Genomic DNA, 17,327 nt, shown 5'->3' with positions numbered 1-17,327 from the left:
AAAAAATAATTATTTTATAAAAAAATAATTGTTTCTTACAAAAACTAATTGTTTCCTATAAAAAATAATAAATAATTAAATACAAAAATTAATTATTTCTAAAAAATAATTGTTTCATACAAAAACTAATTATTTCTCATAAAACATCATTCTTTAATACAAAAACTAATTATTACTTATTTATAAAAAAAAGTAATTATTTAATGCAAAAATTTATTTTATTTTTTTAAATAATAAGTTGAGTAATCGATTATTTTCGCAGTGAAATTAGATGTTTTAAAAAAAAAAATTTTATAGGATAATGAAAAGTTGAATGGGTAACTTTTCGAAAAACTTGCGCGTGCAACATTTCATCCGAGTTTGAGAAGAAATTTAAGATGATTTGTTTGGATCAAGTTATTTTAGAAGACAGAAACTTTTAGCGTAATTAGAGTTTGGAAGATGGAAGAATTATAGTCGATAATGATGAAGTATTTTTTTTTCTTTTATTTAATGGAAGTTGAAGTAATAAAATTATGAAAGCTCGGATGCTGTACTACTTTTGCATCTTTGTAGTTGGAATTCTCAAATACTGTGCTCTCTCTCTCTCTCTCTTTCTCTTCTTTCGTTAACACGAAGTCAAAGTTCTGCAATAATTACGGCATTGCGGCACCAGAACCAGTAGCAGTGAACAAGAAACTTTTTATGATCCACTTAAGCTCTCGTAACTTTCTCTCTTTCCCCTAAAAAAAAAAGTAACAAACTCTCCTATTCCTTAGTCACAGAATTCTGAAAAATATACTTCTTTTTCTTTTCTTTTTTTTCCAAAGAAAGAAAAAAAACTTCACTTCTTCGAATGAATTTTATTATCCCTTATCTTTCAATTTGTCCAAAAATTTTATCTAATTATATTGATTGTTATTATATACTTTGTTTTATCTTATACTTTTTTTTTGGATGAATTTTTTTTAACTTTGTTTCAATTCAATTTTTCGTTATACTGAATTTTTTTCTATATTTTGAAGAATTTTTTTCTTAAAAAAAATTTAAATAAATAAATAATAAATTAAATTTTTAAAAAGAAATTTCAATTTGGCAGGATTTCTATTTAAAGTTAATTTTTTTTTTGATATTTTTTATTTATGTGATATTTATTAGATATTTTCATTATGTTTTTGAAAATTTTTTTAATTATAAGTAGTATAACAAATGTTTTGTCATACAAAACGTTATAAATGCAAAGTAAATTACAAGTAGTAAAGGAAGCTTTTAATCAGACGATATATGTAAAATACTTGAAATTTTAGTATTAGTAGTCAAAGTCAATTTATGTCAGACAGAACGTTAAAAGACTGTGAATTTTTATTCTAAGTGATAAAATTCAATTATAGTCTGACAGAACGTTTAAAAATCCAAATTTTTATTATAAGTAGTATAACGGATTTTCAGTCAGACAGAATGTTAAAAATTTTTTTTTATAACTTTAGTAATACTATTACAAGTAGTAAAATTCGGTTTCAGTCAGACATTAGTAGTAAAATATTTTTTTAATCACACATATTATTTTAAATTCTCCTAATCTCCAATTTACTAACTCTTTTTTTTGTACTTTAAATTTTTTTTAAAAGTAAAAATTTTTTTTCAAATTGTTTTCTTGTTTTAACATTTATTAAATTTATTATTATACTGATAAATTTTATGTAAATAAATAAAGGAGAAGATTTGTTTGCTTTATATATAAAAAAAAAAAAAAAGAAGTGGTCGCAAGTCAGTAAGGGTTTTTGCAAAATCTGGAGCATGAGGCTTTTCTCATAATTAGAGACTAATAACGAGCCAAGTGGCCTTGTGTGCAGAGAAGAAGTAGAGAGCATCAAGTAATCTTATTATCTAGATAACAAGAACACGACGCCTAATCATATTTGTCTTTGTGTAAGAAATGTTTTCCTTCACCCTACCCAGGAAAATTTAATATTCCAAGCTTCGACGCTGTTTTCTCTCAGCAAATTTGACCTTTTTGCCAGTTCTATATATATATATATATATATATTCTTTGTATCTAACACATAAGATAACATTTCGATCTATCCGAGATTTCACTGGGAAATTTCAATTAAACTTCCACGAATTCCATTAAACAATACAAATATTCGTATTATTAAACGTTTCAAAATAAGCTCGCGATGCGAATGTTATTTAAATTATCCGCGGAATTTGCCGCTTTATTAAAATGTATATTTCGCATAAGAATCACTTTTCTAAAAGTAACACTATGATTATAGTGTTTATTATTATTATTATTATTACTAGCTGTCGCACCCGTCTTCGACGGTTATAATATTTAGATTTAATAAATTTTGAAATTTATAATTACATCCAACTATACGTGTTCTCCTGTATTAAAATATCTTTTTATAAATTTTTAATTATTATTTATTCAATTCAATTTAATTTTTTCACTGCTTTTAATAAAATTAAAATAATTTAAAATTGTATTTAATTTTATAGTATTGAAAATAAAAATTATTTTAATCAATACAATTTAAATTAAAATTTTAAAAAACTTTAAAAATTATTTGAAGAATAAATTTTTAATAGAAAAATTTCTTTTAAAAATTTATTCTTCAAATAATTTTTAAAGTTTTTTAAAATTTTAATTTAAATTGTATTGATTAAAATAATTTTTATTTTCAATACTATAAAATTAAATACAATTTTAAATTATTTTAATTTTATTAAAAGCAGTGAAAAAATTAAATTGAATTGAATAAATAATAATTAAAAATTTATAAAAAGATATTTTAATACAGGAGAACACGTATAGTTGGATGTAATTATGAAAATAATTTAATTTTATTATATCTATTATATTATATTTAAGTTTATTTAGTTTATTTAGTTTTATTATATTTAAAAATAATTTGTATCTATAATAATAATAATAATAATAATAATATTCAATAATAATAATAATAATTTAAATATAATAATTGTTAATTTCAAAGAGTAAAAAAGTAATTTTCGATTTTTTATTTTTACAATATCTGATTTCATATTCAGATTTGCAATTATTAATTTTAAAATTCTGATAAAATTCTTAAATTAAAATTCTTAAAATTTCTTGTTAAAAGCATACTTAATTGGTCACAAAATTTAAAAAAAAGAACGTTTAGTAAAGAATTATCAAAAAATAAAAAATGTTAAATTTTAAAAATTTTTTGAAAGTGTCATATTTTTGTTTAAATTAATATTTTTCATTGGTGTGCAGCTAAGATTGCGTTTAATACCCAACAGACTAAAAACATTATTGTTTTACTTATAAAAAGTTGAACATAACGAATTCTTATATTACAATGTTATTAAAAAAATTGGAAATTCAAAAATTTGATTTAGACTTTTAAATTCAGACTATTTATTAATTTAATAAAAAAATTGATTGTATTTATGTGAAAAAATTAGGTACAAATAGTTTCAAATCAATCTTACAAAAAATAAAAAATTTGCATTTTTTTGATTTTTTAAAATTTTTTGAAAAAATGTCATAACTTTCGTTCATGTTAATATTTTTTAATCAAATATGGCTAAGATTTTAAGTTACGTTAAGACTGAATACACTGCCAAGTTTCACCTCAATCGGTTGAGCCGTTTTAAAGTTTTGCCGGTACAAAATATTGACGACAGACAGACAGATAGACAGACAGACAGAATTTTTATTTATGGCATATTTGTTATCTTTACTACTTAAAATGATAAACTATGCAAGAAAAAATTAATTTGGAGCAATGTACAGACAAAAGTCTGATTTTATTAATATAGATTATTATTATTATTATTGTTATTATTATTATTATTATTATTATTATTATTATTATTATTATTATTATAATTATTATAATTATTATTACTATTATTGTTATTTTTTTTATCATTTTTATTATTTTTATCCATTTTAATTTTTTTTATTATTGACATTCATTTTCATTATTTTCATTGTTTCTATTTGCATTATTGTTATTCATTTTTATAGTTTTTATTTGTATTATTGTTATTATTTTCATTTTTTTTTTATTTTTATTATTGTTATTTATTTTTATTGTTTTTATTTTTATTATTGTTATTATTTTCATTTTTTTTTAATTTTTATTATTGTCATTTATTTTTATTGTTTTTATTTTTATAATTGTTGTTTATATTTATTTTTATTGTTATTATTTTTTTTTTATTTTTTTTTAATTATTTATTATTGTTATTATTAATATTAACGGACAGTAATAAAAAGAGGATTTTTTTTTTCCTTTCCATTAAAGTATTATGTACACAGCTGAATGTATAATATTCTGTCAGGCAACAATCCAATATAGTGTCAACGTTCCATCTTCCAAGGAACAACAATGCATCCTCGATTAAAGTATAGAGTAATACTATGTCGTCGAGCTTATTGTAACCACGGCATAACAATTCATTTTCCCAAGGAATAATTTATCATTTCTCTTCAAACTCATACTAATGCATTATAGTTGTGTGTATGTGTACAAACATCAATCATATGAAGCGTTAATCATCTGATTAATTAGCAACTGCGGCCAATTTATGCGCGTGCATTATTGATTATAATATTTGAATATTCCATACAACCAGTTCAACTCTTTTTTTTTTTTTTAATATTCATTCATTTTATTAAACAAAAATATTTGATTTTTTTCATTAAATTTTTTTCTTAAAAGAAATCAATTCAATTTGATAATTAATAATAGTAATTTTTAATAGGTATAAATAATTATTTATAAACAATTATAAATAATTATAATTAATGATAATAAATAATAATAATTAGTTAATAATAATTAATATGTAATTAATTATAATAATTAATAATATTTCATCAATGATAATTAATAATTAATTTTTTTTCTGTTTTAGGTATGTGAATTTTTTTTCACTTTTTTTTGTAATAATTCCTGGATTCTTGGATTCCATTGGCACAGTAAGTCCAGGTATTATATATATATATATAAAATCTGTAATATTTTTCTTAAGGGTACGCGTTGTTCTATTTTTTTTTTTTTTAATCTAACACGAATGAAATAGTATCTGATTTGTTCATGAAAAGAAGTTGGGTCACCAACCAAGAACACGAATATATATTCATGGGCACGTCTCTGTCTGAAATTCACCCAGATATGTGTGAATTTCACAAGCGCGTGTTCAATTCGTGGAAACGAATTTTTTTTTCCCTTTTTTCTTATCTTCTTATATACCTATATATATGTTCCTTTTGTGCGTTGTATGTATTGTTGAGTTGGTCTTTTACATTTTATCAGAAAACTCATTCATTTTGGCAAAATTTGTTTCAATTTTTGAAAATTTACAAAAATTGTCCCAGTGGATTATTTAAAAAAAAATTATATAATAGGTATATTTTTATTATTAGACATTATTATACATATATTTATAATAGTAATAATAATAGTAATCTTAAAGTATTACAGTAAAGTAACATTAATATTAAATTACAACAAAAAAAATAAAAAAAAACTTTTTAATGTAAAAACGAAAAGTAAGTCTAATTTTCAATTTTAGTTTTTGCCATCCTAGTTGTTTAATTAAGTTATGCAAATCAGTATAGTTATGTAACTTGACCACATCTGCTGAGGGAAAAATATGCAATGTGAATATTTTAAATTCTTGCAATTTTTACATAAATTTTTTTTTAATATTGCATTTCGAATAATAATTTTTATAAGTGCTTTTTTTAAATAACAAAAATCGACGTTAATTTTTCAAGTTGAAAAAATAATCACTATTCAAAAAAATATTCAATTGGATGATTAAAAAAATTTTAAATTCTAATTTAATAATTAGAATTTATTTGGAAATTAAATTCAAATAAAATATAATTGTTTAAATGAAAAAAATTAACTCACCCTTCATGCCGAAAATTCTCTCCTGCTATACTGCTGCTTGACAATTAGATCCTAAATTTCTGATTTTGTAGCACGCACTTAAGTTTTTATTAAAATGCACAATAAATGATAATTGCGAGAAACTATCGTTAGTTCCATTCGCAATTGAAGCATTTCTTGACATTAAAAACTTTATTTAACTATATATATAAGAAAACCACAAAATTTACGCTGCATTGATGATAACTGAAAGCATAAAAACAAAAGAAATTTTTATATTAAAAATTTTCAATAAATTTGCAAATGCAAAAAATATATTTTTAATATTTCCATTTGGTGAATTTTTTGGGGGAATTTATATATTGAAATTAGTAGAAATAAATTTTTCATCAGTAGTAGAAGTCAATTTCTGTCAGACACAATTTTATTAAAAAATTTTATATAAATCCGAGGGATATATATTTTTATTTAATTCAAATAAATAAATAAATAAATGTTATTAAAAAAATTATTATTAATAAAATTAAATTTAAAAATACAGAGAAGTTAACATCATATGTAATTAAGTTTCAAGTACGTCAAAACTCAAAGTTACCTTCGTAACTTAATGACAAATAATAACAGTAATTATGTCAGAAAATCATAATTTCATAAACTGTTTATTAAATCTCCAACTTTGTTGAATAATCACTAATGATGAAACTCCACGTTTCTTGTTTAATAAATAACGAATCATTTGATGTTTCAAATAATAAAATATAGAAATTGATAATTAAACAATTATTATCTTCTGTCAAATAAATTTTTTCTCACAATAATTTTTTTTGGGAATTTCAATTATGAAATTATAATTTCTAGATAGATATACATTTTTGTTTTATTCTAAATCTATTTTTATTATTTTTTATCGAAATTATATTATAAAAAAGGATAATTTAATTTTTAATAATAATTTTAATTAATATATTATTTATAGAATACTAATAATTTATTGTTAATAAAAACTTTTAATTGTAAAAATTGATAAAAATATAAGAATTCATATTTTTTTTCAAATTTCGTGTTGATTAAATATTTATATAAAAATGTAGTATATATATATGTGATTGGTGATCGTAAATTGAAAAGTGAAAGTAATATTTCATCTCGTTGAATAGAGAAAGTAAATATACATGCCGACATCAATTTATCACAGTTGGTTTCGTTTAAATTGAGTTGATGCTGCGCGTACAATTTTGCACTTTCAATACTACTCTGAACTTTTTTTTTTTTTTTTTATTTCTCAATAATATACGAAATTTTCGTGAAACTAATATTTTTAAGTAATATTTTATTTCATATTTTGACTAATTTTTCATGAGACAGATTTTATAAAATAAATGGATATTCTCTATTTTTAAATAGTGCAATAATTATTGTATTTAGAATTTAATTTCAATAATTAATATTTTTCAATAATTTCAATACATAATATTTTTCAATAATTTCAATACATAATATTTTTCAATAATTTTAATACATAATTTGTATTATTTAAAAAAATAGGTCAATTTAATTCTGTAACGCTTTTAATTACACTTTTTCAATTCTTGCAAATTTATTTATTTATTTAAATTTTAAATAAAATTAACTCTATTCCAATTGATTCAAAATTTAGTAAATATAAATTTAAATCGATTCAAAAATTCAATTAACCAAATTCAAAAACAAAAAAAAATTTTTTTGATTCAAATTTCAATTGTTGCAAGTAGTTTAATTAATTAAAATTTATTTATAAAATATGTTAATTCTAAATCGATTAGAAATTTAACTGAATTATTATATATTTTCTCCTCTATTATTGAAGAAACAAAAAGTGATTGACGTGTAAAATAAATACTAAAAATAAATATTGAGAGACATATTATCGATATAATATCGAATAATAGCAATAGGGGATGAAAATTAGTGATAATCTATATAAGATAAAGAGAAATAGCTTAATTTAATGTGATTTGTGAAATAAAGAAAAGAAAAATATTCTCCTCTTCTAAATCAAACTAAAGTCACCCCAACTGCTATCTCATTTAAAGCCCATGCACGGAACATATCCAGTAGTAATTTTCGAATTTCTCATAGGGTGGGGGGTGGTTGGGTAAGCTCTCTCATAAATTGGGATCATATAAGGGTCCACGAAGTCGGAATTCTTTAGGGATTATTTGAGGGCATCAAGTCGACGTGTACCAACTTTCTGTTCTCTCTGTATTTTCTTTTCTTTTCATTTTTTTTTTATCTCTTGAGAATATTTTTTTTCGAAAGTCTATATGCGGGCAATTTTACATACATCGGTGTGAATCGACTTATGTATATATATTTATATATATATATATTTCCCCTATATAACATATTCAGTGAACTCTAAAAGCAAATGGTATCAGTGACCCTTGCGCGGTTCAAGTGAGTGAAATAACTGTAAAATAAGAAAATACTTTTTTCAGTAGTGTAAGCATTGCGGTTTTTGAAGACGAGTAGCAAAATCATCGAAGCAAGAGTAAAAGGATCAGTTGCATGGGGATAGATAGATATCTCTGAAAAGAAATTTTTCTTCTCAACGACCATGTTCTCCTTTCAAATATATATATATATATATATACGTTTCGAGTTTATTATATGGATATAAAGAAGATTCTTATTGATTTACATTTTTAATAGTCAAATATTCAATTCCATAATAATAGGAATTTATTTCTCCACTGAAAAAAAATTTATTTGATTCTAATAATCGGTTGCTTGACTATAATAGGAAAATTATTATTCGCACTACAAAAATTACATTAAGTAAATATATTTAATATATTATATTATTCTGATTATAATACAATTATTTATAATTATAATAATTATAATTAAATGTGAAAACTCATAAAATTAAATTTAAGAATGTAATAGTTGCAAATTTTCAAAATTACAATTTTTTCTAATATTAAATAATTTTGAAATGGCAAATAATCCTTATTTTTATATTGTCTAACTAAAACTGACTTTTACTACTGAGAATATAAATTACGAGTTACTAAAACAATACAGTGGAACTTCGAACTATCCGAACCCTCTGTTATCCGAATCGTAAAACATTTTATCCGAACTATTTTTGCACAAATCTTAATTTTTTTTTATTTTTAAATTTTCAAAAATGATTTTCCAAAGAAAAATAACTACACAGAAAATTATAAGGTATTAAAATAAGCTGCAACGCTTATTATTTTAATCCAATTTTGCTTATTTTAATCCATTTTGGTATTAAAATAAGAAAAATTGGATTAAAATAATAAGCGTTGCAGCTTATTTTAATGCCTTTTAATTTTCTGTGTAAATTTTAGAAAATTCGATTCAACTGGTACCACAGGAATATAACGTTTTGTCTGACTGAAATTGATTATTACTACTGATTTTTAAAATAAAAAGAATTAAGAAACGTTTTGTGTGACTAAACCTGTTTTTATACTACTGATATAAAAATTATGTCTGACTGAAAATGATTTTTACTACTGAGACTGATTATTAAAGGAATTAAAAAAGATTTCGTCCGACTAAATTTGATTATTACTACTGAGACTGATTCGTTAAAAGTATTAAAAAACGTTTTGTCTGACTAAAATTGATTATTACTACTGATTTTTAAAATAAAAAGAATTAAGAAACGTTTTGTCTGACTAAACCTGTTTTTATACTACTGATATAAAAATTATGTCTGACTGAAAATGATTTTTACTACTGAGACTGATTAATAAAGGAATTAAAAAAGATTTCGTCCGACTAAAATTGACTATTACTACTGATTTATTGAAATAAAAAAATAAGAATGTTTTGTCTGACATTACCCGTTGTCATATTAGTGATACTAAAATTTTGTTTGACTAAAATTGATTGTTACTACTGATGAGGTCAATTATGAAAAGAATTAAAAAAGATTTAGTCTGACTAAAATTGATTATTACTACTGATTTATTTAAAAAAAATTAAGAATGTTTTGTCTGACATAACCAGTTGTTATACCACTGATACTAAATTTTTTTCCGACTAAAACTGACAATTAGTAGTACCTAAATAAGTGAAAAAAATTTATTGTTATACTATACTGCCAATAAAATAGGAAATATATATTTAAAACTTCCTGTCTGACTAAAAACTCTTTTCTACTACTTACAAATAAATTTTAACATATTTAACAAACGCAAAAAAATCTTCACCTAAATCAGCTATATGTTCAACTAAAACAGCAAAAATTTTCGCTATTCTAAAGAAATATTTTACTGTTACAGGTGAAGACATTTTTTTTGGTGCAATATTTTGTCTGACTAAAACTGATTTTTACTACTTTTTTCAAAAACGTACTAAAAATTTTTTTTTCTCTAACTGAAAACAATTTTCACTATTAAAATTACTATAGTTAAATTCACTATGTCTTAATAGTACTTTCTTTTAAATTATCCAACAATTTACAAGGCTTCATGAAATAATATGAAATTTTCAATTAATTTCATATTTTATGAACCATCAAAATAATACAATATACTTTATGGACTTGGGAACTTTAGTAAAGTAATAATAGTTTTATGTATTTGTGGCATTCAAAATCGCAGGGAGTTAAATGCGCTAATTAGAGCTTGTTCTAGAAATTTACATATATATGTATATATATATACGTATATATATGCGCTCATACGTACATCCGTAATTTCCCAGCTGCGCCGCAGAAGCGTACACAGATCAATGTTGCAAAGCTTGATTCAATTTAACAATGTCGTAATAAATTCTACTAAAATAATTTTACAATTCATGTTTTTGTCCATTATACATTTCCCCCCTTTGACAAAAATTCATTCGTTTAAAATTGTCAAAAAATTATTATTTTTCACTAATAACTCTTAAAGCCAAATAAAAAATATTTATTTGTTTCAAATAACTTTTATTTTATTTAACTTAAATATAAAAGTTCAATAAAAATTGTATATGCGCTAAATAAAAATTTTATTTGTGCTAAATAAAGTTTTATTTTTGCTAAGTAAAATTTTATTTGTGTTAAATAAATTTTCTTTTCTTTAAAACAAATAAAATATTATTATTAGGCTCTGAGACAAATATATTTTTATTTGCTTCAAATAAATTTTATTTCTCTTAATTAAACGACAATAAAATATTTTTCTGGACGTATTAACAATTCAGTATAACAATCCTTTTTTTGTAATTCGTTTTAGAATTATAATAATTTTTTTTATAATATTGTAATTTCACAAAAGTTTTCCTTTTTTCAATTTTTATTGTGTAATGTAAAAAATAGTCACAAGAAAATATATATATATAAATGCTTCTAGTGCCCTATAATTTTTCCAGAATCTTTCATATATATATATATATATATATATAGAAACAAAATTCTGCAAATGTTTCTTTAAAAATGTAAAATTTCCCTCAATCTCATAAAAATCATGAACTATTTTCGCTCCATTACCGATGCAAGCAGTAAACCCTGGAAAACTGAACCAAGTTGGAAAGTTTTCAGTGGCTATATAACTCGAAGTGATAGGGATGAGGGAGAGGGGAGAAAGTGGCAAACCTGTACGCTTAAAAAAAAGAAGAAAAGAACGAGAAAAAGGGAAAAGGCAAGTGGAAAAGCAGAGAACAATCATAAAGGCAATTACCTAAGAGATCTTGAAAGCTTGAAAAGAATTAACTTCCACAACCAATGAATTTTTGAGAAAAAATTTTTTTTCTTTTTTTTCTATATAAAATTGCGTGTCAAAATTGTGATTTGAAAGAGGGGTAAAAAACCACCATAAAACGTTTAAATTGCATTTATTCGTGTGTGATTCGAAACGTTTTATTGAAATACTCGTAAATGTTTTTTTTTTTTTTCATTGATGAAAATAATATTTTTGTTTTGACAGAAAAATAAAATTTTTATTTGAATTAAATAAAAATTTATTTGTTTAAACAATTAAAATTTATTTAGAAACAAATGAAATTTGTTTTTTTAAACAATTAAACTTTATTTGGAAACAAATTAAATTTATGTTTTAAAAAATAAAATTTATTTGGAAACAAATGAAATGGAGTTTTGAAAATTAGTTTATTTTAAAACAAATAAAAATTTATATTTGAAACAAATAAAAATTTATTTTTGAATCAAATTTATTATTTATTTTTGAATCAAATATAAATAATTATCTAGCTGTTATAGACAAATTTTTTTTTACTCCGGATTGTTCAATTCTAATTGCTGCAAAAGAGAAAACACAAATTAAAAAAAAATAGGAAACAATTGAAGAAAAAACTTTTAAATAAAAATCCTTTGTTGAAGAAGAAGCATTTTTTCAAAATTTGGAGCGTAAATGCTTCGAAGAAAAATAAGAAAAATGAAAAAAGATAAGAAATGAAATATCACAATGCTGACGACCGGTAGTGCAATATCCAGTATTATATCTTGTCGCTGCTCAAGATGATTCACCTCAAAGGAATCGTACGCGTCCAAGGACCCTCGTTTTTCAAGCACTTCTTGCCTATCTCTCTCTCTCTATATATATATATATATATAACGAGAGATTGAAAGTTGTCTCAATTTCTACTTTGAAATCCGCGATAAAAAAAATACTGCTATTAATTTGTTACCTTGACTTTTTTTTACACTCTCAAAGGGATAAAAATTTTCTAATCATTAAAATATTAATTATCCTTTCGCAAAATTTTTGTAGATAATTTTTTTTTTTAAATAATTCAAAAAAATTTTCTAATTTATTTTATAGTTTCTCCGAATTTATTAATAAATAATTCCAATAATTATTAATATAAATATAATAATAATATTATTATTATATTTTTTTATATTTTATATTTATATTTTTTAGTTTGATTTTATTTTTTTTTTAGATTTATTATAGACATTGAAACTTTGTTTTAAATTCGCGAAGATTCAATCTTATCTAATGGAAGCTTGAATTGATTGAAATTTCAATTATAATCGAAAATTCACTATATAGACGATAATAATTTTAATACAGACGCAAATGACAATTGATTGAAAATTAAATTATAGATTCAAGTTAAATTGGTTGTAGATTAATTCGATTACAAATTTTGAAGTGCGGCAAAAACTATTAAATTGTTATTTAAATTTAAGAAGAGTTCAAAATTCTGCTTTAAAAAAAAATTATTTTTTTTTTTTTTGCTATATAATGAAAAGAAAATTTATTTAAATAATCGATAACTTGAGAATTATTAAATAAATATTTATTTGTATTAAATAATAATTATTTAAAAATTATTTTTTGGTTCAAGTAAATATTTGATTAATAGTCAAGTAACTGATTATTATTATTGATTTAAATGGATTTTTTTACCAATAAATCGAAGAGTTAAAATTTAATAAATTGCTAAAGATTTGTGACTTTATATTTTCGAAAAGGAAACTTTTTGTCATTAAGATTCTTTGCTTTTTTTGTGCTTTTGATTAAGAAAATGATTAATAGAGGCAAAAGTAGAAAGTTTATACGAAAAGCTTTAAGGTGACCCAGACAATATCTTAAACGCGCCATCGAAAGCAGTTGAGAGAGAAAGAAAGAGAGAGAAAGAGGATGAATGAGAGGCAGAAATCAATATTTTAATATTTCGAGGAATCGCATTTTCTCCCCTCGTACAAAAATTGCGTGAAACAGTAATTTTAAAAAATAAAAACGTTTTATTGTCAATTATTTCTATAGGAAAAAAAATTATTTCAAAGCTAACTAATTATTTATTTGTTAAAAAAAAAAAATTTATCAAATAAAAAATTTATTTCAAATAAATAAATAATAATAAATAATAAATTAATAATAAATAAATAAATAATATTTGTTGTAAATAAATATTAATTTGTTTTAAATACACTTTTATTTAATTCAAATAATTTTTTTTTTAACTGAAATAAAATTTTATTTATATATTTTCTACATGAACATTGTCCCATTTCTATATATCATTCAAACAAAACAATTTCTGAATAGAAGATAGTGAATGAAATTTTGGATGTAATCTAATTAAACCCAAAAATGAAGATCATATAATAAATACAATACTTATAACGAATAATGAGAATAGCGAAAATTTACTATCTTCATTAATATTTAATTAACCCGATTCGCCATATTAAATTTAAAATTACAAATTAAATAAATATAAAAATTTCAATACTGATTTAGAATAAAAAAAAAAAATTGAAATATAAAAATCAAAACCAGGAAATGAAGTGAAATAAATATGAAGACACTTAATAACGAAATATAGATAATGTAAAACAAAAAGAGACAGAATAAATAAAATAAATGTTTGATATCGATAAAGTGAGATATATATATATTTATATATATAAAATTCAACCGAAAAAATATAAGTGTAAATGAAAGAGAATAAATAATGCAAATACTGATAGATGTGGGAAAAAAAAATGAAAAAATATGTTGACATGAAAATATATTTTATTTATATAATCTAAAAACGAAATATGATAAACTAAAAAATAAAATGAAAAAAATTAAATTTAAAAAATTGAATAATTTTCAAGCAAAAATTTAAAAACAAAATTTTTAAAAGAATTAAATATTTAATACTGTTTACTATATAAATAAAGTTTTGTTTATTGTTTTACACAAAAAATTTTAATAATTATTTAAATAAATAAATAAAAACTAAAAATTTTAAATATAAAAAAAATAAAGTAACACCGTTTAAATATAAAAATAATTAAAGTAAATACAATATAAATAAAAAATATAATAAAAGATGAAAAATTCTTTTTTTTAATTAATGCAAAAATGAATAATAGAAAAAAAAATTATTTTATTGCAGTTAGTCAATAATGCTTCTGATATTAATTTTTAGCAAGAAATTCAAGGACGTGGAATTTAATAAATCTTGGTGTAAAGAAATTTTTGTAATTTAAATTTTATATATATTTTTTATCTGCTTTCCTTTCTATCTTTCTCTCTCTCTATCTCTCTCTCTTTCTCATTCTCCCTCTCTGAGTTCTTCGATAATAACGAGAGAAGAAACTCTCCCGGGGGCCACACGAGAATTCTATGCCACCCTCTCTTTGGTAAGTTGTTGGACATTAAGATTCCAGTGAAAAATTTTCTGAAAATCTGTACACATTTTAAAAATCTATTCTGTCTGATTAATTTCTCAAAAACCAGGATATATTCAATTTACAAATATTTACTAACATATAAAAAAATATAAATAAAAAATAAGTCCAAAGAATTCACTATTGAATTGCAAAAAAACAAATTTTTCAATCAGTAAATAAAATCTATCGCTTCATTTATTAACATTAATTTAATTTATAATATAAAATTTGATTCCTTTATTAATTATAGTATATAAAAATAAAATTTCAATAAATGTAATTTCCAGGATAAAATTATGAAAATTTGAAATCAAATATTTTTTAATTAGTAAATGAAATTATTGTTCATTTAAATATTATTATAAAATTATTTTTTATCCAATAAGTATATAATTTATTAATTCAAATATTTTAATAAATATACCAGAACAAAATTACAAAAAAAAATTATTAAAAAAAAAAAAAGAAATGATCCTAAAAACGCAGAACAATGATTGACTTTATTATCATTATAATATCACATTTCACATTTTTGTCCAAAAAGTTTATATAACGGAAATGAAATTTCCCGTTATTTAAATTGAATTCGAAAGATAATTAAAGTACGATTAATAATTAACGTGAAAACCTGATTTTGAATTAATTAAAAGCACTTGACCCATTTTATACACCAGAAGGGGGTGGGGGGGGGCGAAAACATATATAAACGAAACTTACAAAAAAAAAAGTTAAGTGTTATTAGCCGCTTGGATAAGGGAATTTTCCATTAGATAACAATTACCGTGAGTGTGGAGCGCTCTTATCACAGATTCTTCATTTCAAAAGTATGATAATCCTGTACGACAATATTTGCCATCACAATATACATATATATTATAAACTGAGCAAAACATTTTTTTTTTTTTTTTTTTTAAAAAAATCTCTTTTTTCAAAAAAAAAAAAAATTACCAAATTTCAAAAACAAAAACGAATTTAATCGTGAGATAACCAAAAAAAAAAAGAGTCGCGCACAAGTTTGGACCGGAAGTGCGCACGTTATGCGCGCGAAATTATCCGCAAAACAGTTACAAAAAAGGGAGTCACTAACCCCTGACGAACTGCTCTGTGGCCCGTGTTGAGCAAGACTGGCGGTCGTGCAAAGGGGCCAGCAGTTGTTGACCTAGTTCGTTCAGGAATGGAGAGTGCGCGTTGCAAGCTCGTTCTAGGCGCTCTTCAAGTAGCAACATAAGGCCAGTTGCAGCTGTACTGTTAGGTTCTTATTCACAATTTTCAAAAAAAAAAGGAAAAAAAAAATTCAGAAAAGATTTTTCACACTACATTTCAAAAGAAAAGCAACACGTCGCGCTTCTGTCATTTGCACATAAAACAAATAATAAACTGGAAAAAATCTTTTGAAAAAAAAATTTCTTTATTTCAAAAAGAAAATTAAATTTTTTTTTACTAAAAAATTTCTAAATATAGTATTCTCAAAATAATTTGAATTTAATTAATAGAAAATTAAATTTAATTTAATTAAATAATAAAAAAAAGAGAACAGTGAAAAAATATTATTTACACTATTTTCATATTAGTGAAAAATTTAATATTTTCAAAAATTAAAATAGAAAACTTTTATTTTTCATTTTTAGTTGCAAAATATTATATTTTTCTTTTAATGAAAAAATTGTGATAAATATTTTTTTTTAAATTCTTCATATTTCAGGAACTTTTATAGAGAAAACTAAAAAAAAGTTGAATTAAACAGTGTATGTTCAGAGCCGACATAAACTCATCTACTTTAATCTGCTTTTAACCTCAAACTAATAAAGTCACTTTCGAACATAAATTTTTTATACCAAATAACTATGAAAACATTATTAAAATTTATAATATTAATTATTTATGAAAAAATTATAATTAATAATATAAATAGGATAAAATTTTAATTATGATAAAAAGGAAAAATATTTTTTAAAACATTTACTGTTTATGCTAAGTTTAAATTTTTTACACAAGTTTAAAGTATGTCTGACTAAAATCAACTGTCACTACTGAAATACTGAAATAACGAGAAACTGGATACTGTCTGACTAAAAATGACTTTTTCTACTAATGATAAATACACTGTAAAAAGAAGGTATTTAAAATACCGACTTCTGGTACTAAATTGTCATTTGGTACCTAAAATCGGTACTGTTTTAGTACTTTCTCTTCACAGTGTACTGACGAGTTAATAAAAATTAAAAAAAAAAGTTTTGTCTGACTAAATCTGTTTTTTCTACTCAGACGAAAATAACAATAAATTTCGTCTGACTAAAACAGACTTTCACTAC

At 22.0% G+C, this 17,327-nt stretch overlaps 2 protein-coding genes across 2 annotated transcripts in view; one reads left to right on the top strand and one right to left on the bottom strand.

Annotated features, from left to right (window-relative positions):
• LOC127288453 (uncharacterized) overlaps positions 1 to 16,124 on the bottom strand; it is a 138,743-nt gene extending 122,619 nt beyond the window's left edge. The window contains exons 1-3 of the mRNA XM_051315916.1: positions 15,964 to 16,124; positions 15,797 to 15,850; positions 5,901 to 6,125 (exon numbers count right to left, since the gene is read on the bottom strand). Of these exons, the coding sequence (XP_051171873.1) occupies positions 5,901 to 5,907 (7 nt within the window). The 5' untranslated portion in view covers positions 5,908 to 6,125; positions 15,797 to 15,850; positions 15,964 to 16,124. The remainder of the gene's footprint in view (positions 1 to 5,900; positions 6,126 to 15,796; positions 15,851 to 15,963) is intronic.
• LOC127288415 (uncharacterized) overlaps positions 1 to 17,327 on the top strand; it is a 261,749-nt gene that overhangs the window by 206,528 nt on the left and 37,894 nt on the right. The gene's annotated exons all lie outside the window — the stretch shown is intronic.

This window comes from Leptopilina boulardi, unplaced genomic scaffold (genome assembly GCF_019393585.1).
Source record: "Leptopilina boulardi isolate dan_hultmark-lab unplaced genomic scaffold, ZJU_Lbou_2.1 LbouV2_386, whole genome shotgun sequence".
NCBI classification, from domain to species: Eukaryota; Metazoa; Arthropoda; class Insecta; order Hymenoptera; family Figitidae; genus Leptopilina; species Leptopilina boulardi.
This window is presented reverse-complemented; position numbering and strand designations above follow the sequence as displayed.